Raw genomic sequence first — 24123 nt, 5'->3', positions numbered from 1 at the left:
GTTATTTTGTTCTGATTATGTGGAATTTGACTGGTGCTAATTTTAGATTGAGGAACTTTAAAGTTATTTGGATTTTTTTTTATGGAAATCGCTTGAGACAAGGCATGAAGCCACTTGATGCAAGGAGCTAACAAGAACAAAAGTTGATTATTGTAAAGACAGGAGATGCCTATTGACCTTAGTCTTGAAAAAAAAACAAGGTTTTAGGTAGAAGAAAAACAGTGAGCAGGAAGAGAGTTCCACAACTTCACAGTTCTTGGAAAGAAGCTACTGGAATAGGAGGCTGTATTACAGTGAGGTATTAAAACAACAAATTGATGGAGACCACTAGACCAATGAGTCAAACGAGCTGAAACAAAGGAAGCAGGTAATATAGATCAGGCAATTCTGTGGAACAAATACTATAATAGAATTTGTAGAAAAGACTGAGACTAGCAACATCACATCTGAGAAGGAAAGATTGCAGTGAAAAAGAAAGTGTGGGGTCAATCTAACTACATATACGTTTCTGCAGTTTATTAAGAACCTTCAAATCGGACACAGACTCACCAGCTCAAATATGACAACAGTATTCCATACGTGGTTCAATAGTAGATTTGTAAGATACAGAATAACCTCGGCTGTGAGAAGGTGTTTAGAGCGATAGAGAAAGCCGATTTTAGGAGAAGCAGAAAAAGCAATGGATTTTATATATGGAATTTAAAATTGATTTGAAGAAAAAAAAAATTATAACCTTTTAGAATGGTGATCTATTTCAATAACAAACAAGATTTTTTTTTGTTTGTTTGTTTGTTTTATTTTTTGTTAGCTTTTCCTCTCAAACATACCCCTGTGATGACCATGCCCCACACGAATCTTGGCCTAGTGTCACACCCAGCTCTCATGGGAAAAGGCAGGTAAATCAATAAAAAGAACACTTGATATTATTTTATCAGTTCAATCGGCTGGTGACTTCTCCCAACATCAGAAGCAATCCAGTTTCAGAGGCATTTTAGGTTGTAATGAGGTGACAGATGTTGCGGATCAGCTTTCAGCTTTTCTCGGGAACATTTTCAGGTCCGAGATGCACTGACAACCTCTCCACTCTTTGTATTGCTAGCAGCGCCCTAGACTGTTTAGCCAACTTGGTTTATCTTTCTCTGCTCTCCTCACGAGGGACCTAAGCTGTTAACTCAGCGTTCTCGTTCTCATAAGCCTTGAGCAACAAGGGAGAATCAGCCACAGTGTCTTTCTTCCACCAACACTCTTCCTCTACCTCTCTCAGTTCTATCTCCCCCTCTTCCCATTTTGCTGCCAATTCAATTCCCCACTCTTAACACTGTCTCCACTTTGATGAAAACTGACTTTTTGGACTTTCTTCTATCTGGACTTCAAACACCAACACGGGAGAGAAATCAATAATAACTCTCAGCCCGGGGGCCAATGCCGAAGAGGCTTCTCCCCTAGAGGTCAACTCCTTTAAAGAGGAAGCAACTAAAATTTCAGACAGGGCATACAGCTTAGAATCGGAAAAAGCAGGGGCTACTCCCCCAAAGGAAGAATACAAAGAAGCGACTCCCTAAGAGTACAGCTCCCTCCAAAATGAAAAAGAGGGGCATACCACTCAGAACTCAAGACCATCAAAATTGCGGATATCTCAAAAGACCCTCTCAAGGGAGATACTCCCCAAAAGGACAGCTGTTCCAACAAGGGAGTAAATCCGGAAATCAAGCAGGTGCAAAGAAATTTTGGTGACAATCCTCCAAAAGAACTCCGCCACCTGGAGCTCTCTGAATCAGGGAGATAAACCAAAAGAAGCCCCAACAACAAGGTTAGACCCTTATCCCCAAAGGATTACAAAAGCCTTTACCTCACGAAGTAAAACAGTACATTGAATGCTTCAACCAGTGCCGGGTACCTGGGAGGCGATAACAGACAGGCTTTTGTCACTGGTCAATTCCAATTTCTAAGAAAATCGCCTCGTGGGACTGAAAAAGGAGAACATGGGGCAGCTCCTTAAGAAGCTAAATGTTCCTGCGACATATCTACTAGAGGAGCTACTCTGTCTAAAGGATGAAGCCAAAAAAAGAAATGAGGTATGGGAGAGTAAAGATGATGCTAGAATGCCAGGGCAGGAGAAGAACCCAAGTACAAGTTATGAACGCCGCAACTGAGTTGTCCTCAGAGTTCCTATGAACCTTTTTCAGACAGTTTGAAGAGGTACAGAGTGAACCCAGTATACTCCAGAAACAGGCGATATCTGGATAACGACACACTTGGAATGCAACTGAAACGGGAAGGCTTCCTGATGATACCAGCAATGTTTACCTACAAAGAGACAAAGAGAAAAACTGAACTCCTCTGATGAGGAGGAGGCCAGCAAAAAGGAGGCTCAAATAAAAGCACTGGTTCACCCAAAAAAGAAAAAAAGAACAAGGGGGAGGAAAAGGTGGCACAGTCTTCCAGTGAACACACACAACACACTCCCACCCTAAAAACAGCTTCAAGCAAAAAACCTACACCTACTCTGCTAACCCTGATCCCTACACCAATACCGGACATAAAACCAACCCCCTACATTGCACTCACCAAACCCCCTACATTGCACTCACCCAAAAAGACACCTACACTCACACTACACTCCACTCACCAAAAGACACCTACACCTACACACCCACCACTTCAATCTGATCTTGATGAACCAAGAAAGGGGAGGAGCCAGTTAGCTTCTCCTTCTCAGAGCAGGAAAATAGACAAAACCCTCCTCTTCAATACAGAGAGGGATATCTGTAAAATCGAACTCCATGTCTGTTGGCACAGAGGAGCAGGCATGGTGAGGAAAAACTAGACGACTATAGGCCCATAACTCTGCTAACATACAGAGTTAAAGATTTTGGCCAAGATCTTATCGAATCATTGCCTTAAGTAATCCAATTTATCAAATGTCCACTACTCAAATATAAAGTTTTTGCATGTGTTCGAATACCCTATATATTAAGTTTCATATCTGTAGATCAAAAACTGACAGAAGAGTTTGGTAGGCAAAATTTTTAAAACAAAAATATATACGCATACATAAATTTCTATAGAAAGAAGTTTGTGTTTACTATAACCTTTTTACGCACATATTACACAAGTATAAATCATGTAGAATATCTGCATGAATATAATTACACGTAATAGTTAACTAAAGATGATCATCTCATAAGAAAACCGAACAAATCTAATAGGGAATTAATTAAAATGAATGTTTAAAAAAAATATACAAATTAGCTAGATCTTTTGCAGATGAATGCAATTCCACGACCCATATATAGAAAAAAAAAGTTGTATTTTCTTTTAAATAAATAGAAAAGAGGCTTGCTTTTTTTTTGTTGTTCTTGGCCTTCGGGCCAGGATCAAAGTTGTGCCTAAGTTTTTTGTTCAGTTTGAACTTACATTGTAATTTTAGCCTGAATAAAGGATTTAATATCTCAAAGTGTAGTATCTGTTCTGGTGCTACTCTTAAGGTAATTTGTCTCAGTCAATGGAGGGGAAGCCCTCTATACTAAGACAATTATTATTTTTGGTACCAACCAGAGTGCCCCTTTTGCCTTCTTTTCGGGGAGCTGGTTTAATTCCACATTAAAAACGACCTTGTGTCACATTTTGCTTTCGTGAGGAAGCAAATAAATAAAGGTTTTTAATATGAATATCAATACACACACACAAAAAACAAATTCATAGGAGTATAGATATAGATATATACAGTGAAATTACTCCACAGCGGAGTTCGTTAGATGGAGCATGATAAGTTTTTCTACTGAATCACCAATTTTTTATATATTTTGATCCAAACAGAAAAAAATTGTCGAACTCGTTAATCTATATAGAATTTTGAATGGAACCTTTTATTTAATCCACGAAAGTAGCAGTTTCTGGAGGTTGAAGGTCCAATTCTCAGTGAGGGTGACACAAAAAATATGATTACGAATTACTTAGGACTTCTATCCAGTCATAGCTTGACAGATAATACTATCTCATACTATCTCACAATGATTAAAAGGCTTATGTTCGAAATTCTCTCCAGATTCCCGAGTTTGACAGAAAGATTTCTAAGTTCAACAAGATAAGCCTGAAGAAGATTGGAGATTACATCGACCAAAACGGTGTGTGAATGACACTCAAGATGAGAACAGTAGTTTAAATCATGCAAATAATACGAAATACTCAAGAGTTGAACAAAACTTTAATTCTATCTCAACGATTGTAATAAAAAGACAGTATTTTTTTTAGTCCTTAGAAATGATAATAATTTATTGATGAAAAAATAAATAACTGACGAAATTTATGATTTTATATGAATGTTAGTGCGAACACTGAGAAAGCATATTTTTTTTCAACAATTTTTTCATCATTTTTGATGACGCTAGTTGATAAATACTCAAAAGTTGAGTAAAACTCCAAATTTATGCCAGCAATGTCTATCTCTAGTATTATATAAAGGGAACTTTGTGTGTGTGGGGGTGGGGGGTGAGAGAGAGAAAGAAAGAGAGAAAGTTCCCTATGGACTCGAAAACGGCTGGGACGATTTTTATGAAATTTCACACAGTACTTTAGGGTGCGTTCGAAATGAATGTTGCTGTTTAAAGCACAGTTGCATAATTATACTTGACTTTTTCCATTTGAAACTTAAATTCAAGCCATTATCACCACACAAGCCGTAAGGCCAGACATATAAAATAAACAGTACGTTCTTTGATATGACAGGGGCGCATTCGAAATGAATTTTTCTGTTTAAAGCACAACTGTACCATGATACTTGATTTTTGCATTTTAAACTTTAATTCAAGCCATTATATATCAAAAATAATCTATAAAATCAACGGTAGGTACTCTACAGTGCAATGTAGACTACATTAAATTATATAAAGAACTGCATATAAAGTTTCCTCCCCGTATACCACAATGTAGAGCAGACAATCAATCGATTTGATTGAAAAATTGGCGATTTTACCAATTTTGATGACAATAGAAGTATTGAAAGTGCTAATCATTCAATTTCGAGCAACGTCAGATCTCCCTGCTAGTTATTGATAAAATTAAGAAGATATCTTTCTAAATTTGGAAATTTTTCGAAATAATAAATAAATAAATAAATAATAGTCCATGATATCAGATTGTCTAGGAATTTGATTGAAGAAAAATATGGATCTACTTAACAAGATATAAAAACGTGCAGAAATTATCTTGAAAAATCATGAAAAGAATAAAAAAAGACTAAAAACAAGAAACAGGAAGATATCACAACAGGTAATACAATTACTGCAGTTTAACGGAAAGGTCGTACGGCAGTGAACATTGCCAAATTAATTTGCAAAACAACCTCTTGCATCGCATCAATAGCATTCCGTAGCTAATTATTTTCAGGTGGAAGGCGTAGCCCTGCTGAACTATTAACGAGATGGAAAAAGAGAACCACTTTACTTATGATTTTTAAGGGAATGGTTTTCGTGATGTGAAAAATGTTAATCAAGATTATCGTAGCTTCATGTGGCTGCGTAGACATCTTGGTTGATCTGTCTCTTGTTCTCTAAAACGGTGTTCTCATAGACAACTCTGAAGAAAGTTTTAGATTTGAGTTTACGTGTTGTTTGCAAGAAAACTTGACAGCATGAAGTTTCCTGTTTTTTTAATTAAAATCCTAATGTGAATTGCATTTTCGAATTCAGTCAAGTTTTAATTGATTACCTACTAGACGGCATCCTCAAGTGTCTTCAGTCTCTCCGTAGAAGAGTTTCTCAGGACAATGTGGGATGAGGATGCGTCGTCTTACAAGTAAACCATAACGGAATAATCAAAATAACATCGTAGTTGAAGCATGAATAAGATCTCATCAGTGTGGCAATATACGGACTCATACAAATGAGGAGAGTGCACAGTTTCCTAGTGATGTTAATTTAAGTAAAAGCACTTAACTGGATACTCAACCAGACTAGATGAATTCTTGTCCTAGAATCTAATAAGACCAAAAAATCAAAAGATATACTATAACATAATTAACGCATCAATTGTGGACAGAAATATCAATGTTTTACAATCCTTCAACTTTAATGAGTAGAAAGTTGGGTACTTGTACAGTTTAATCAAGACATTAAAAAAATGAAAATATCGAAAAAAGGTTATATTGAACGTATTCATTATGGAATGAAGTTCTCCGAAAAAAAAAAAATTCACTTAATTTCATCAAGTAGTTTTTTTTTTTACAGCGAAAAAACAATTTGTTATATCGAGCAAAAGGTTCGACTTTTAGGAAGAAAAGGTAGTAATAAAGATGGGGAGGGAGTGTCGGTGCTTTAACTGGAGTTATCTCCCCATGGCGTGTTCAACAAATTTCATAATGGCTGACTTCAATACGCTCTCATAAAAACGTGTTTTTCTGCTGTAAAAAAAAAAACTACTTGATCAAATCAAATGAAATTTTTTTTCAGAGATCTTCAGTCCAAAACGGATACGTACAATATAACCTTTTTTCGATATTTTCATTTTTTAATGTTTTGATTAAACTGTACAAGTACCGAAAGTTGATCTTGGTTTTACCTTCGGCAGCTTTGTAACTCTTGTCTCCCTTATTTTATCTACTAGAGAGTTTGAATTACCTACTAGAGACCATCCTCGACTGTCTTCGGTCGGACATGAAGAAACGTGCCCCTTCAGATAAACCCTGATCCAATATTTGAAATAGCATAATATTCAAAGTCCAAATGAGATCCTCTCGACACTGCAATTCACTGGCTCATACAAAGACTTTGTGCAAATTCTCCAAGTTATATTAACTCAAATAACAGCACTCAGCTGGATATTGTACCAGACTAGATGAATTCTTGCTCTGGAATTCGGTAAGACTAAAAGATTACAAGAAAGATATACTTTAACATTGTTAACTCATCAATTAGGGGGTTCAAAGTTAATGTTCTTCATTTCTTTACTGACGCAACATTTTAAGACTAAAGAATGCTGCAGTCTCATGTTGCCACTACTTTGTTTACAATTAGGACGAAACAAATGCAAACACACAGTCGGCCAAAACCTGACACTCCCGGAAATATGTCATGACCACGTGAGTTAAAAATAGCAACAACTTTTTCTTCAACAACAGTGAGAAACAAAAAACTTCATCTTACACAAACTAAAGAAAAACAAAGGACTATTATTTCAAACCTAGATTAAAATAAATACAGTTAATAAACATTGAAGACATTTTTAGCTGTAAGTAATACGGTGTGAAATTAATTATAGTTATTCGTTGTTTAGCGACACCATTACTGGCCATGGAGCTTGTAGCAAGAATGGTTGGAAGTCCTACTCAAGGAACTCGCTGGAAGCTGTAGGACTTCCAGCGATTCCAGTCTACTCCTGCATCGCGTTCTTATTTCACTCCTGCAACTCTGATACTTTCAGCCACCAGCTCTTGCAATCCACTGATATTCAGCTACCCGTACCAGTGCCCATTGATGTTCAGCTACAAGTTCATATCTTAAAAACCCAAGAATCTCAATCTCGCAAGATGCTCTTTCTCGATCTTCATGTGCAGTTTACTTTTTTCTTGGTAAAAAATAAAATGCAATACACCATCATCTTAAACTGAGCATTTTTGTCTGTCATCCTTCTTTGCATTACCTTTTTGCCTTATGTCAACTTTATTAGTTGTACGGTTGATTGGCGCTTTCACACCCTCTTGGTCCTTCTGCAACAAGAACTTTAGTTAAACGGTCAGATATCTATCTCGTTAGCCCCAGGAAGAGGTTACTTGATTTCTGAGGCTTTACACTGGAGTAAAATGAGAAGAAAACAGGATAAAATAAAAATGTAAAAATCAACAATTTATATAAAAAAAAAAAATAATAATAATAATAAGCTTCATCATATGAATCCAAAGTTTCTATTGTCAGCGTAGGTTTCCCCGATATTTTTCTAGTCTGAATCATTTCCAGAAAGACATTGGGGATTACAGTAGGGACCACCTGAAGGTTGCGAACATCCTAAATGGCAGTGATTTTTGTGGAACGAACTGGATTTGGACTTGGGACACCAAGGTGATCAATCCGTGTCATTAATCACTAGACCACCATCACCTTCTCACTCGTTACTTTTAATGATGATGATGGTGGTGGTGCAACAATGTAAAGAAAGCAGTAAACGGTTTTTTTTTTGTTTTTTTATTTGTTTGTTTTTTTGTTGTTGTTTTTGTTTTTTGTTTTTTTTTCATTTTTCTGTAATCAGAGCTTAATTTTGTATGTTTGTTGATGTCGTAACGCATTATCGGGTTTTTATCGTCTGCCATGGAAGCAAATCTGTATAAGTTTTATAAGACTTGTGAATGTGCGTCTGTATGCCTTTCCGTGATTGCAGTTTATTGTGCTGGCCTGAAATCGTTGCTTGATTTCCACACCAGTCAAGTATTGTCAATTGTGTGGTCTGTGCTAGTCTTGTAAACATAAAAATAATACATGCCTGACAAAAAAAAAAGAGACCACTATCAATAATTTCCTCCACTCTTTATTTGTGTCTAAACCTAAACGTAGATTCCATGAACAAAGCTTCTTTCTTAGAACTGCACACCTGTGGAACTCTGTCCCGTTTTCCTGCTTTCCAACTGACTACAATAGGGTCGTCTTCAAGTCCAAAGTAAACAAGTCTTTGATGAGCCGTTCAACTTAAGTTAAAAAATGTACCGAATTTCCATTACTAACGATTACTATATTATCCAATTGACTACTGTACACTCTTTAACCCTTGTCCTCGAATGGCCTCCGAGCCTTGATAAGTGGTGACTCCTTTGTAAAAAAAAAGTAACAAAGCTTTATTTTGAGAGACCTTACAATGACACTTGTTTTTTTTTTTAACTATGGACTTGCAAAACTCAACTTTTATCCTCGAATGGCCTCCGAGCCTTGATAAGTGGTGACCCCTTTGTAAAAAAAAAAAAAGTAACAAAGCTTTATTTTGAGAGACCTTACGATTACGCTTGGGGGTTTTTTTTTGTGTTTTTTTTTTTTACCGAACTATGGACTTGCAAATTAACGCAAACATATCTTCCAAGCAAATACAACCCATTAACTTAGCTAGGTTTTACCGAGCCAATACGATTTGATATAGGTACTAACCTGTATTAAGAGTCAGATTTATAAGGACATCCTGAGTGCAGCAAAGTTTACAGGTTGTTCGCAGACTCCAACCAGAAAACTTGACAGGATGAAGTCTCGATGCAAAAATAAAAAACTATAATAGCAAAATTCCAAATTTTTAATATTGAATTTCAAAGCAAACCAATGGTCTCTACTTAATTGTCATGTTGCAGTAATGAATGTATCCAAAAATTATGAAAAACGATAAGGTAGTAAAAAAATTAAAGCAAAAATAAAATGTTCGGCTAAAAAAACACCAGAGAGTTCCAAAGGGAGGTAAATAGCATGTAACTATTGCCAAATTAAAAAAAAATAAATTGTGCATTAACAATCATAAATATGAATTAGTTGCTTTGTTTTGAGTATAAATGAGTTACTTCCTTCGTTATCACGTCATGTTTTCCCAAGTAAATATGGTAACGCGTTTTTATGATAAAGATCGAAAACTCGTGTTTTTTTTTTCAAATGATGCAGTAATTTTTAAGTACGTCTAACATGTCAATCAAGTAGCTATTATTGTTTTTAGATGAAATTGACACAAAAGGTCAGTAAGTACTATTTTTTTATCGACTGTTTTCGCTATTCGCTACTTGCACCTTTTCCTCAATTATCTATTAAAACTACAATGTGGATTTCGTTTTCGATTTCAAATTGTTAGAACTGATTAAACCATTTCTTGTAGCAATTATGTCCAGATGAACATGAAAAAGATGAAGACAACATTCAACCATAGGACGCCATCCTCTTATGCATTACCTCCTTGCATTACCTGGTTTATTGCCAGTCGACTGAGGCGTTACCCGTCCAATCAGAAAATTCTGATGAACCCCATCACAGCAGATTTTGCAGGCATTCAAAATGCCTCGTTTTTGAAGATAGCTAAATTGCGCACTATTAATTGACCTTGTGTCTAACTGTGGTTTAAAATGCTACGGTAGTCTGTAGACTTCTGTGTAGACAAAAAGAATGAAGGAAAAAAAAGGAAAAAAAATGGCTGCCTTTTCTCTTTATATGCTTGCGATATTATCATCTAACATGCAAATGAGATACTTCTGGATGGATATAAAAAGCCTGATTTTTCAGAGACGGGGTTGATTTTGGATTTGGCTGTCATAGTAGCAAGTGTTGTCAGCAGTGTGTCGTATTCTAGAGTTGAGTTTTGACAGTTAGAGCGTCGAGATTTGGAGTGGCGTGTTTTTGGCAGCAGTGTGTTGGAATTAACATTTGATTGTTTTAATCACGCTAACTTTGTATAAAAATGGGTACATTACGTAAATAGATTATTTCTTTTGTTTTCGAAATAGCTTTACTGAATGCTCCCCTCTCAGACACTTAAAATATTGATAAAACACCGGGAAAACAATTTGGTGAGAAAAGAGTGAAAATCCTATTTCGCTTTTTATGAGAAAATTTCTGACTGAACAGGCGTGGAGAGCCATCCTTGTGACGTAAACAAACGAACAGATCAGAAAAGTGGACTTTTAATTTATTAAGACGCAGTAACACTTGCTTTGCAAGACATTCTCCTTTAATATAATTTTCGGTGCTTGTCCAAAATTCCTTCGATGTTAAAAATAAATAAAAATCCAGATGATGCGTGAACGAAAGAAAATATCGTATTCCCAAAATGATGATGATGATGATGATGATGATGATGATGATGATGATGATGATGATGATGATGATGATGCCACCGATGATAATATTGTTGTTGAGGATGATGATACCACCGATGATGACGATAATCATGATGATGATGCCACCGATGATGATGATGATGATGATGATGCCACCGATGATGATGATGATGATGATGATGATGATGATGATGATGATGATGATGATGCCATTAGTTTTGTTTTTTAGAGAAAATCGCTGATATCAGCACTTGGGTTCTCACCTATTACCCCGCCCCTCCCATTTTAGCAATTAGTTTGTAGCAGAAATAAATGGGACTTTTTCTTCCTCGAATCAATGCCTCTCCCCTGTGCTATTTGGCCACATATTGACCAATCAGGGGTATGGCGCATTGATCCTTCCTATTCCCAAAGGAAATCGGTTGGAAGAAGAACAACTCGTCCTTACTGAGAGAGACACCAAACAGAACGGACCTCCCTTTTCCCCTCTCTCTCTCTCTCTCTCTCTCTCTCTCTCTCTCTCTCTCTCTCTCTCTCTCTCTCCACCTCGGTGATTTCTAACGGTATCGACGATTCCACGGGAAATAACTACCGCGACACCACCAGGTAGCCGGAGTCCAGCCTTTGACAAGGAACCACATCACATTCTCATTAATAAACCTTTGCTGTGTTACCTTTTATGAAGTTGTTGTGTTCGTCATTTCAGAGGCTTGTATTGAATTGTTTATTTTCTTAGGGTGTGCCCTAAAAGCATACAAACACCTAAAAGTTCTATTTTAGCTATCAGAAATGAATTTATAATTCTTTTTTTCTTTTTTTTTAATCATCATCATCATCATCATTACAAATCTGAAGAAGTTTTATCGGATGTTTTGCTGACTTTGCTGTGCTTTCTCTTGAATAATGACGACAGCGGAGCAATTGAAGAGCCAAGTCAACTGAACCGTAAAGTTAATCGCAGTAGGGTTACTGTTAATTGGATAAACTACACGTGTAATTTTAATTACTGCTGTGAAATGCGTGATGCGATGAATAGTGTTCGCCGTTGTTACTGTATTGTGTGGATTCACTGGATTACACGGCCAATGATCGCGGAAGGAGGCGGAGTAGATTCGAAGTGTTTAAAAGTGAATCGAGAAATTTGACTTGAAAGTTCGGTACTTGCACAGTTTAATTAAGACATTCAACAATGAAAATATCGAAAAAGGTTATATTGCACGTATCCGTTTTGGACTGAAGATCTCCGAAAAAAATTTCATTTAATTTGATCGAGTAGGTTTTTTTTTTTTGGGGGGGGGGGGGTTGCTTGTTTTTTTTTGTTTTTTTTTTGCTTGTTTTTTTTTTTTTTTTTTACAGTGGAAAAACACGTTCTTATGAGAGCGCGTTGAAGTCAGCCATTATGGAATTTGTTGAACACGCCACGGGGAGATAACTCAATGTAAAGCGCTGATACTCCCTCCCCATCTTTAATACTAGCTTTTCTTCCTAAAAATCGAACCTTTTGCCCGATATCATAACAAATTGTTTTTTCGTTGTAAAAAAAAAATACTTGATGAAATTAAGTGAAATTCTTTTTTGCAGAACCTCGTTCCATAACGGATACATGCAATATAACCTTTTTTTTTTTTTTTTCAATATTTTCATTTTTTTTTTTTTAATGTCTTGATTAAACTGTACAACTACCGAAAGTTCTACGTAAGAAAAGAAGAAATAGTAAAAAAATATATATATATATAGGTGGGGGGTGAGAGCGTATGTGTGCATAAAGATAAAAAAAAAAGATTGTGAAAATAAAATAAATGACAGCGTTTTCAAGAGAGAGTGATAGAGAGAATGCGAGGGGGAGTTGTTTATGCTTTTAGAATTATATATTTTTAAAATTTTAGTGATTTTTTCCTCCATGTAAGTGTTGTTTAAAGTTTAATCGGCAAATAAAAAAAAAGCTTACATATTTCAATTAAACGGTAAAAGTTACCTTGCGCAACAATAGAACAACGTAAACAGAATTTTTGTGAAATGGTAAATATCGGCGCGTTACTTACGGAAAAATGGTTAATTAAACTGCAGAAGCACCTGTTAATGGAATACCCCCCCCCCCCCAAAAAAAAAAGAACGAAAAACATAAAAATGTGCTTGGTCCGGTCGTGAAAACTTTATTTTTTTGGATCAATTAAAGTATTAAAAAATACGTAAGACGAAAAAAAAAAAAAAAAAAAAAAAAAAGTGTGGTTCATTTTTTTTTTTTTAACTTTCTTGTTTGAAAGATTCCTACGCGATGTGATAAGACACTTCACTACGCCCGTTCGCACGCTAACGTACGTGTAAGAAAAACACTACCGAAGGTGGTGAAATGGCACAAAATAGTCCCAAGGTCCAGGGGTTCATACCATACAAACGGTAAATTTGCGACGGGTTTGATTATCAGATTCGTTGTCAGCGACCTGGATTACCCCTAAAAAAAACAAATTAGAATGGTCGGTGTTCTGTCGTTGCGTAAAGTAACATTTACCATTTAATCGAAATATGTAAGTTTAAGAACCCAGTAAAACACATTTTTTTTTATCGGCGCTTTTTGTTATTAAAGTGAAATTCGAAAATCGAAATATTGAATTTTAAGTAAAACTAATAATATCTACTTAATTGTCATGTCGATACGAAAAACGATAATTATTAACGAAAGCAGTTTTCGAAATAACTTGCAAGTTTATACATAATTAAACATCATCAAGTCAGGGGAAGTAACTCAATCCGTCTTTTTCAATTAATGGTGGATGTCACGCAATCACCTATTTGTTTCATGCAATAATGCATTAATATTTAACTAATTGCGACATGACAATTAGGTAGATGGTGTTGCTGTTAGTTAAAATTGACATTTTAAAAAGTAAGTAAATACCATTGGTTTTTATTTGTCAACCTAAAACTACTATCCGATCTAGCTCGCACGCAGTGCATACACGGACACAATGCACAACGCTCTCAAGTTTGAGACACATACGGTTATCACCTCTCGTTTCCAACAGTTGCATATTTCAGCCCATAGCCAAAAAAACAAAGTTCACAGGCACACAAAATCACCTTCAGGAACTTTCAGTGTACCAGATGCTAGGTTTACTCATGTTCATATCGACTTGGTTGGACCCTTTCCCACTTCAAAAGGACACACCCACATCCTTACTATAGTCGATAGATTCAGCAGATGGCCGACAGCAATACCAGTGAAAGACATATCAGCCGTAACAATAGTCAGAGCGATTTTACAAGATTGAATAGCGATTTTCGGAGTGCACTCCGTAATCACAACAGACAGTTTCAATCAACTCTTTTCGCTGAATTCAACCATTTGTTGGGAACAAAGTACATTAAAACTACTGCCTACCACTCTTATGCAAATGGTATGGTGGAACGGTTTCATAGACAATTAAAAGCATCCTTGGTTATGAACGAAAACAAAGCGGACTGGTCAGACAATTTGCTACTCATTCTCCTAGCAATTCGCAACACTGTGAAGGAAGATTTGCAGAGCACACCTGCAGAATTAGTTTTCGGATCAGCACTGATTTTACCGGGACAATTCTGCAAAAACAATACAAACATGTCCCCAACGAAAACTTTTGTAACGGATTTAAAACATAAAATGTCACGATTAAAATTCACCCCAACCAAAAAGCCAAACATTTTTGTTCCAAGCGATATTCACACCTGTAAATACGTTTTTATCAGGAACGACGCAGTCAAAAAACCACTCTGTCCAAATTATTCCGGACTTTATCTTGTTCTTGACAGATGTGAAAAGTACTTTACCATTTTAAAAAGACATAAAAAAGACACTATTGCAATAGACAGACTTAAACCTGCATTCATGGACGAACAATTACACATTTCTCCTAGTCCAATACAAGAACATACACACTCAGAAACGGACAAAGAAATTACAACAAACAACACACCACAAACAACAACAAAAACAGGTCGAAAAGTTCATTGGCCAAAGCATTTTAAACAATACATAACTTATTAGAATATATATATATATATATATATATATATATATATATATATATATATATATATATATATATATATATATATATATATATACATTAAAAAACCAAAGACGAAATACGTTTCTCTTGTATATATATATATTTTTTTTTCTCCTCAGGAGGGGGAGTCTTGTTCGAACATGTTTTTCCTCACATACACACACCCACATGTACGCACACACATATGCACACACTTGCACGTATATACACATCCACGTACACACACATGCACGCTCGTGCGCAAACATACACACATTGGTGATGTCACTTCTTTTTAAGTGAAATCCAGACATGCGCAGTCAGAACACTGACCGCGGTATAAAAGTCAACAACAACGTTCAACTTGTTCTTTCTTCTCTTTTGCCTTGGTTCGTCAACCAGACAAGTTCACGTCCACAGCTTGTGGCCTGAAGACACTTCCACGTGGCCGACTGCTACCATGCACGCACAGCTTTACCGAGGTCAACTCTCTCTCTCTCTCTTTCTTTTTCTACATGCTGGACTGCCATTTCTCTTTCCCCTACTTTATTCCTCTTTTTCCATGCGCGTAGTCGTCAATGACTGAACTGAACACGTGTTCCACCTAAACCATTTATTTTCAACAGAAAATAAACAACATGTTTATTTTATTCAGCAATTGAGCTTTTTTTTTTCCTTCCTTCCATTCATTTCATTATTTTCTTTTGTAGCGAGTTAGGATTATCATATCCTGGTCCGCAACAACGTTCACAGGGAACATGAGTTGGAACAGATACATCGAGAGCATTGCAAAGGCTGCTGCAAAGAAGGTGGGCTCTCTCTACCGTGCTAGAAAGTTACTTATGCCTGAAAGTATCCTGTACCACTACAAAGCTACCATTCGCCCATGTATGGAATATTGTTGTCACATTTGGACAAGTGCATCTGTTTCTAGTCTGTCACTTCTGGACAGGGTTCAAAAGAGAGTCGCCAACCTGATAGGTCTTGTCATCTAAGCTTCAGCCTCTGTCCCATTGATAAAATGTTGCATCCCTCTGCCTGTTTTACAAGTATTTTAATAGTGGATGCTCTGACGAACTACTTGCCCTTGTACCCCTCAACGTAAATACCCCCGACAAACCCGACAAGCAGCAGAGACATGCAAAGAGGAAGCAGACGAATTAGTGCAAGTCCAGAGTTTAACCTAATTCCAAAACCAAAAATACAGAAATAAATCTTTATTAAGTACATATCCGTCGCTGAACCAAAATGTCATATAAAATCCATGTAAATTAATCAAGCAGTTTTATTTTATGAGGACGGGAGAGTTTATATTTAATAAATAAAGGGAGACAACTCGATCAAAGTCAGCCTCGTAATGGCTACGATTTACTATTAAAATTGCTAGAAATCGTAAAACAAAAATGATTCTCTATATAAAAGAAAAAATATTTGCTCAATTTACGTGATTCTTTAAATATGAAATTTTTGTCCCGTGACGGGTACGCACACCATGAAGATGTTTTTGTATTTTTGTTTTTTTGTTTTTATCTTTGTTTTGGTTTTGTTTTAAATTAGTTTTAACTCTGGACTTGCGCAGAAGAATTTTATAATAATAAAAAATATGTATTATTATATAAATGAAATGAACTTTCTGAATAAGTTCATGATGAGCGATTTTTGCCGCCATTTGTATTTTCCATTGCTCTATCGATTGTCCAATATACGGCACAATCACGTTGACACACCGGTTCCTGTTAGATTACCAAAGTTAAGCAACGTTAAGCCTGGTCAGTACTAAAATGGGTGACCATTTGTGAATACCAGATGCTGTATGTGTTCTCTGCTTATCATGGCATCAAAGGCAAAACTGAGGTGAGAGAACATCTCACATCTCATCTTGAGTGTTATTTTCACAAGGTTTCGGTCGATGTAACCTCCGACCTTCTTCAAGTGTATCTTGCCAAACTCGGGAATTAGCACGGAATTTTGAACAAAACCCTTTATTTAATCCACGAGAGTAGTCTGCCCTCGATCTGTCAGCCATGGTAGAGTAGAAGTCTTAAATAATTTCACACTTGTATTTCGAGTGTTGCCAGCACTGAGGATTGAACCTTCAACCTCCTGAAGGGTCTAACTTTACAACAACCGAATTTCACCAAATACATTATCCATTACGCCATTTGTTACTTGTGGGTGAGTTGGTAAAATTCAGTTATAAGTTACACTCTTATGGAGGTTGAAGCTTCAATCTTCAGTGCGGGCGACACTCAAAATACAATTGCGAATTGCTTAGGATTCTAACCAGTCATGACTGACGGAACGAGGGCATGTTATCCATGTAGATTAAATAAAGATTCCATTCGAAATTTAGTGCAGATTCCTGAGTTAAAAATTTAATGCGTGCACAAAAACAAACATGGCGACCAGTGAAAATAATACAGAATACATTAGATAATAAAGGTCTTAAAAATATTACTTCGTGCTTATGCACTTATGTTACCGTGCTATTTTTTTAAAATAGTATTTTCAAGTTAAATTCAAGTTTCACTATATAATTTAGGCATCTCCAAACCGTTGTGTAGAACGTCATAATTGTACACATTAACTAGTGACGTCATCATTTCGTGTGTTTACTATAGTCTGGATCAATTTCTATGGAAAATCATTTATGCAGAAATTTATGGATAAATAAAATGTACAATAAAAAAAAAATGGATAAAAAACAATATAAGACTTACCCTTTGCAAAACAAATAGATTTTTAATAATGAATGACACGGAGGATAAAATTAATTTTAACCTGTTCTGTTGATACATGTATCTAAAGATGATGCTGCTTACAGGCGTCCGTACTTTTCTGGAAAAAAAGGCGCAAAATTTGATTATCACCCTCTGTCATTTAAATAATCAAATCGAAACGAGTTTTTTTTTAGTCGATTTGCAATTTTTATTATCTCAAGAGTCATATATTCTATTACATGAATGTATTTTTTTTTATTATTGGAAACCGGTTATATAAAAAAAATCTGGTTAAACTTCATATCGCGTAATATTTGAATTTAATATCATTTAAAGCTTTTTAATAAATAATTATTTTTTAGAATTCTGTTTTCTATTTTTTTTATTTTTTTTATAATTCAAACAATTATATTACCGAGAAAAATAATTATCAAGAAAAAGTGTTTTTTTTTAAATAATAACATTGATTTTATGTCCAATATTATTTACAACTTTAAAGTGAGTGAGAAAATAACAGGATTATATATATATATATATATATATATATATATATATATATATATATATATATATATATATATATATATATATATATATATATATATAAACACACTTTTTAATTATTTGATCTTTTCAGCTTTAAAAAATGTTGGAATTTTTATCGACCTACATTTATTTTGTTTAATTTTCGTAACATAAAATATGGGGGGGGGGTTGAACACTTAAGAAAAAAATCCTCTAATATATTTCACAAAACTTACTTTTATTGTGTAAGTTTATTTAATAATAGATAAATATCGAAAATTTCAGGAAAATATGACAATTATTTGATTTTTACTAGATTTTTAAAACATGGGTATGTCTACGGCTTAAAAAACGTCACTACATAGGAACGTTGTTTTAAAGCGTCGATAATGTAAACACGATTTTTGTCTCGCATTTTTAGTATTTTTGTATGCTGTGAATTTTTTTTTTTTTTAATATTAGCAGTTTATTTGAAGCTTCTTTTAAATGATAAAAAAGTTAGGATGATAAATTAAATTAAATTAAATATGTAATTGTAATTTAAATTACAGTTACATCGTGTTACATACTGTTAAAACTGTGGCGCGCGTTGGAGGTAATTATTACATTGTTAGGTGAAAATACAGAATAGTTACAAAACCTCCTCCGCCCCACCCACCCCATGTTAAGAATGGTTTTCTCAATAATAACGTTATTATTTTAGCACGCTTACATAAGCGAAACTTTTAAATGTGGTATTTGTTCAAAATAGACCCGAGTACTCCTATAAATCAACTTTTTAAAGGTAAGTATTTAGTTGGTAAGCGCACATTGACTAAATTGAATTTAACTTGAAAACCCTACCTAAAAATAGCACAGTCTGTATTTCTACATCTTTATTTTATTTTATTATTTCTTCTTCTTCTTCTTCTTCTTCTTCTTCTTCTTCTTCTTCTTCTTCTTCTTATTATTATTATTATTATTATTATTATTATTATTATCATTATTATTATTATTACTACTACTACTACTACTACTACTACTACTACTACTACTACTAATAGAAGGTTTAGTTCTCGTAAACTCAGGTACAACATCATTATCAGTATTTCATCATCATCACGATACTACTGCTGCAAATTTCTTACAGCCTCCGTCGTTTCCATCATTTCGTGTTAGCAGTGCTGATGCTGATGCGAGCATCACATACGGCTTAGCAGAGAACAACAACACGTTAAAAGAGAGTGCATTTCTTTTTTGGCAGCAGTTTCGGAGGCAGAAGAACGCGAACGGCGTTTTTTGAAAACAGCAAACCTCCGTTAAAGCACAATCGCCATTTCAAACCAATGATCGTCTTCCAAAATTTAAATCCAGCTTTCTTCTCCGGATTTTAGAGAGAAAAACAGACACCTGTCTAGAGAGCCTCAGAGAGAGAGAGAGAGAGAGAGAGAGAGAGAGAGAGGGCGGAGCTGCTGGTCACCTGCTTTGACAGCGAGCACTTGTTCGTTCGTTAGACATTAAAGGTAAAGGTGCCGACTCCGGGGGATATACAAATGCAATCGATTTAAAACACGACAAGACTTACACGAATAAAAAAGAAAAAGAGAAAAATAAAGAAAAAAAATCTTGAAATTAGAAGAAGGGCGGCGAGAAGGAGGAGAAAAAAGAGAGAATAGGAAACGTGGATGTACTAGGCTTGGGGATCAGGATTCGATGTGCACATTAGCGCGGCCTTAGCGGACTCCATCACAATAAATAAATAACAGTGAATTGTTGTTTATCGTATGTGCTTCTTCTTTCGTTGGCGCCCATCAGATGGTGACATCGTTGGATATCCTTGGTTTTGGGGTTAGGAGCAAAATGTAGTATGTGTGCTGACTGTGTTGCTACACACTTCAATCTCTTCTGTCTGCCGTCAGTGAAAAAGAAATCCTTCCAGACTAAGGCAATTTAAATTGTTATCACAGTTCAGAGCATTCACTCCTCTTTGGGGAGATGGATTATCCACATATTAAAAAAATGACCTTGTGTCTAACTCTGCCCTCGTGGAGGTGGTAAGTAAGTAGGGATTCCAGTCTGTTGCTTCTAAAATCATAATTGTTTTTGTTACACTTTTTATTAAAAAAAAACAAAAAAAAACGTCATTAAACAGAAGCAGTTTTATTGCGATTGAACTATATTATTTCTTTAAGTGAAGAAGCTATTTTTTGTTTATAATTCAAACGTACTAAAAACTTGTTTTTAGTTTTATTATTTTATTAAATTATAATTTAAAAATATTATTATTATTATTATTATTATTATTATTATTATTATTTATTTATTTATTTATTTATTTATTTGTTTATTTTCTTTAGTAACGGTTTATAACAATTATTATTTCTCCGTGTGTTTAGATAATTAAGGACGTATGATCATTTTGTGATATTATTGTTATTAATCCTCACACACACACACACACACACACACACACACACACACACACACACACACACACACACACAATAAATAAATAAATAAATAAAATAAATAAATAAAGTGGTACTGCAGATTCTGTTAAGTCGACCCTTTCTGGTGATATCCTCATCATTACACTCCTTCTTCTTCGCCACCGACCGCAAAAAAATTAGATGAGTTCAATCGGCCTTGGTAGCGACCCCGCAGGTATCTCCTCGGCTGTGGACCAAAAACGCACGCGATCATCACATCATCATCACCATCGCCATCATCATCACAGCAAACACCAAAATAATGAAAGGATTTCTCGGGCAAATTCAGCGGCAATTATCAACAACGGAAACAGCAATTCTACAAAACCGTCGACTGCTAACAACAGCAACACGAAAAACCAAAGAACAAAAAACGCACGACAGAAAACACGTAAGTGCAACTTAATTTTAATTTTTTTTTTAAATGTTATTTATCTCTTTTTCTGTAATAAAAAAAAAAGTAAAGAAAAAATTTATACCTAATTCTGGCGCATCATCGGAAGACCATAATCCAGAGTATGTTTCTTTCAGAGTGAAGTCTGTTTATATTGAGAACACACAATATACCTGTGTAATCCCGTCAGAACCCACCCACGCATATAAAACTCATGCCCTCTCTGAAGTGAGGAGGTAATGCTTCGGAGGATAGCATCCACAGACCGAACAAATACTACACTTTGATCTTAGCCCGATCCAAATAATGTCCATTCAAGCGATATATAATCATAGTTTTTTTTTTCACTCACTAGGAGTTCTCACACAGGTCTTCATCAGAGATTGTTCACTGATAATAATCGGAGGTGTTCCCTGGAGTCTGGGTGACAACAGGTCTCCCCAGATTACCGGTACTTTTCACCTTATTTGATAACCTTTGGAAATAAATTAGCATTATCGCAACAGTCATTTACCATTGACTTTTCGCCGATAATAACCATTGGTCTTCATTGGAGTTTGGGTGACAATAAGCCCCCCTAAAGTCCTAGTTCCTATTCGCACCTATCCAGTAGAGGTCTGGTAAGTGCTTTCACTCGTCAGTTTTCCATCCTCCTTGACTCTTCGACTATGTGGTGTAGTGCCATTTTTCAGGGGGGGATAGAGGGGGGGAAGGAAGGCCATATGACCATACTCTCAAGCATTGCCTCATCCTTTCAGAGAGGATTGAAGTTTAATAATTGTCTGTTGTCTGAGATGCGAGGGCATGTCGACGGAACTAAACAGTTTTGTTTTCAGTACGGGTGCCGTTTTGTTGTGGGGAGGGGAGTAAGTTCTCTATATCCGCCCCCACCCTCATCCCTCCTGGGGAGGAGGGCAAGTAAATAAACCTTCAAATATTTTGTACTTAACTTGAATAACGTAATTACTTATAGGCGTTGTTTGATTGTTTAAAAACAAGGGTGAAATGTGAAGTTAAACATCGGGTTCTTTGATATAATAGTGGCACGGAGGAAAACGGTTTCTGTTTTGTTTAGAATAGCACAGACGAAGCATAAGTGGCTGACTGATGCTTATTAATTTTATACAAATAGAAAGTATCTACTTGATGAAATCAGAAATTGCCAACAGTTTTTAACAGTATTTTGTATAGTTTTATATAAATTTCTTCTGTGTTTTACTTTTATTTCTAACTAGCCTGGGTGTCCGGCGTTGCCCGGGTGTTATAAGGTGTGTGTTAAGCAAAAAAAAAAAAAAAAGTAGTAGTATGCAGGCAGGCTCGAACCTGTACCGCGAAGGAAGAAAAGAATGTGAAAAAAAATAACGTGATTTCTTTGCCGTTGCATCCATCGCCAAACCGGAAGTGGCAAAGGTTTAAATTAAGGCTAGTTAATCGAAAAGAAGGGATGACTCTCGAAAATATCGGTGGAAAAAGCGACTCTTCCCTGTAAAAAAGTGCCCAGTTGAGGGTGAAGGAATCAATGTTTTTCGCAATTTTACGATATTTGTCGTCCAAAGGGTAAAGCTTCAAAACGATACTAATCTCGTGAAAATCCGTTGCCTCTGTCGAAAGTTTTAGGCAGACATACATACATACATACATACATACATACATACATTTAAACAGATAGGTGATATTTATATTATAGATGATTTGAAATCACTGATCGTCTATATGCTATTTTCTAAATTCTGCTCTGGAATGCCTTTGAATGTTTCTTCCTTTCGATTTTCTAATAAAGAGAAATGGTAAAGTAAGCACCCTATTTCCGCCTCCACTAGAAGCGTGTGCGAAAATCATTTTTTCCCCCAAACTGTTGTTAATTATATATATATATATATATTATTCCATTTTCACCCCCAAACAAGGCACAGTGCCACTTTGATGTAGGGGGCTACTACTAGGGCCATAAATTGCAGGGGTACTATGTAGGGAGTTGAGCAGCAAGATGTCTGTTCATATTACACTTGAACTTCTACATGTCAGTACAGTTGGGGAAGCAGGAACCCGGAAGAGAATTCCAGAGTCTATCAGTTCTGGGGACGAAACTATTAGAGTAAAAGGTTTTCTTACATCTAGGGATCTTTACTGTGTAGGGGTGGGATTTTGCTGCTTGTTGGGTTTCATGGGAGTATTTATGTCGAGGTGATACAAGGGCTTGTAGTTCGGCAGAGCATCCACCACTAAATATATAATATCTAATTTGATACTTTATTTATATATTCAATAATTTTCGATTGCTTTCTGTTTTGTCCTATAATCCTTACATTTTTAGGCAGCATTTCTGACAAAGGGTGGAGAATTGCTGATTTTTATTGTTTTAAGTGACAAATTTTCAATCCTTCCAAAATATTCAACACCATTCAACTGTCGATCTATCCATCTCATTAACCTTTATACATGGCAAAATCACGTTGACACACCAGTTGGCGTTAGATCACTGAAGTTAAGCAATGTTGAGCCTGGTCGGTCCCAGATAGGTGACCATTTGGGAATACCAGGTGCTGTATGTAGGAGGACATCGACACCTCTCTGTCATTAGACGCAAAAGCCTAACGTCGTCATATTCCATGATGAGGGGTATATACATGCGACTGGGGGACTGCTTGTGAATTTCATACTACCATGAAACTTCCTCCTTCGGAGGAAAACTGTTCAACCCGTATAGGATGAGTACCACTTTGGGCTTCGATTGGTCATTAACCTTTATATTTGAATGAGTTTGTAAAAAATTTATAAATACAAGTAAGCTATTAAAATCAGCAATACACTAAATTCAATAAATAAATAAATGTTATCAACTGTAATGTTAGATTCACTTTCGGTCAAAATTTATTCTATCTTTTATAAATTACACAACTCTCTGAGGCTTTAATGGCATAAAGACTAAAAGAAAAATCAAAATCTTTAGCTAGCATACACTACGTTTAGTAACTGGATGAACGAACGATAATTTTGTATCTAACTACATGCTTGGAACTATAAAATTGTCCCCCCTAAAGAAAACAACACTACAACTTTATTTTAAAACTCAATAATTAAAAAAAAAAAATCAATTCAGGTAACTTGATTATGTAGTTGAGCTGACATCTATTCAATGTAGCTGCCTTCAGCCTCAATCACCGCCTCAATACAGGTCCAGAACTGGGAGCATGCCTTTTCTACAAGT

At 35.6% G+C, this 24123-nt stretch overlaps 2 protein-coding genes across 5 annotated transcripts in view; one reads left to right on the top strand and one right to left on the bottom strand.

The window, feature by feature from the left end:
• LOC145248165 (uncharacterized) overlaps window positions 1-24123 on the bottom strand; it is a 132738-nt gene that overhangs the window by 94892 nt on the left and 13723 nt on the right. The gene's annotated exons all lie outside the window — the stretch shown is intronic.
• The window catches only part of LOC145248160 (anoctamin-8-like), a 282493-nt gene continuing 278886 nt past the window's right edge, over window positions 20517-24123 (top strand). For 2 of the 4 annotated variants that reach the window (XM_080109990.1, XM_080109989.1), the window contains exon 1: window positions 20517-20912. In XM_080109990.1, the coding sequence (XP_079966116.1) occupies window positions 20663-20912 (250 nt within the window). In that variant the 5' untranslated portion in view covers window positions 20517-20662. The remainder of the gene's footprint in view (window positions 20913-24123) is intronic. The other 2 variants (XM_080109995.1, XM_080109992.1) reach the window with 1 other exon arrangement.

Source organism: Euprymna scolopes, chromosome 26 (assembly GCF_053919585.1).
Source record: "Euprymna scolopes isolate OS-2025 chromosome 26, ASM5391958v1, whole genome shotgun sequence".
In the NCBI taxonomy this organism is placed as follows: Eukaryota; Metazoa; Mollusca; class Cephalopoda; order Sepiida; family Sepiolidae; genus Euprymna; species Euprymna scolopes.
The sequence above is the reverse complement of the archived record's forward strand: the minus strand, read 5'-3'. Positions and strand labels throughout refer to the sequence as shown.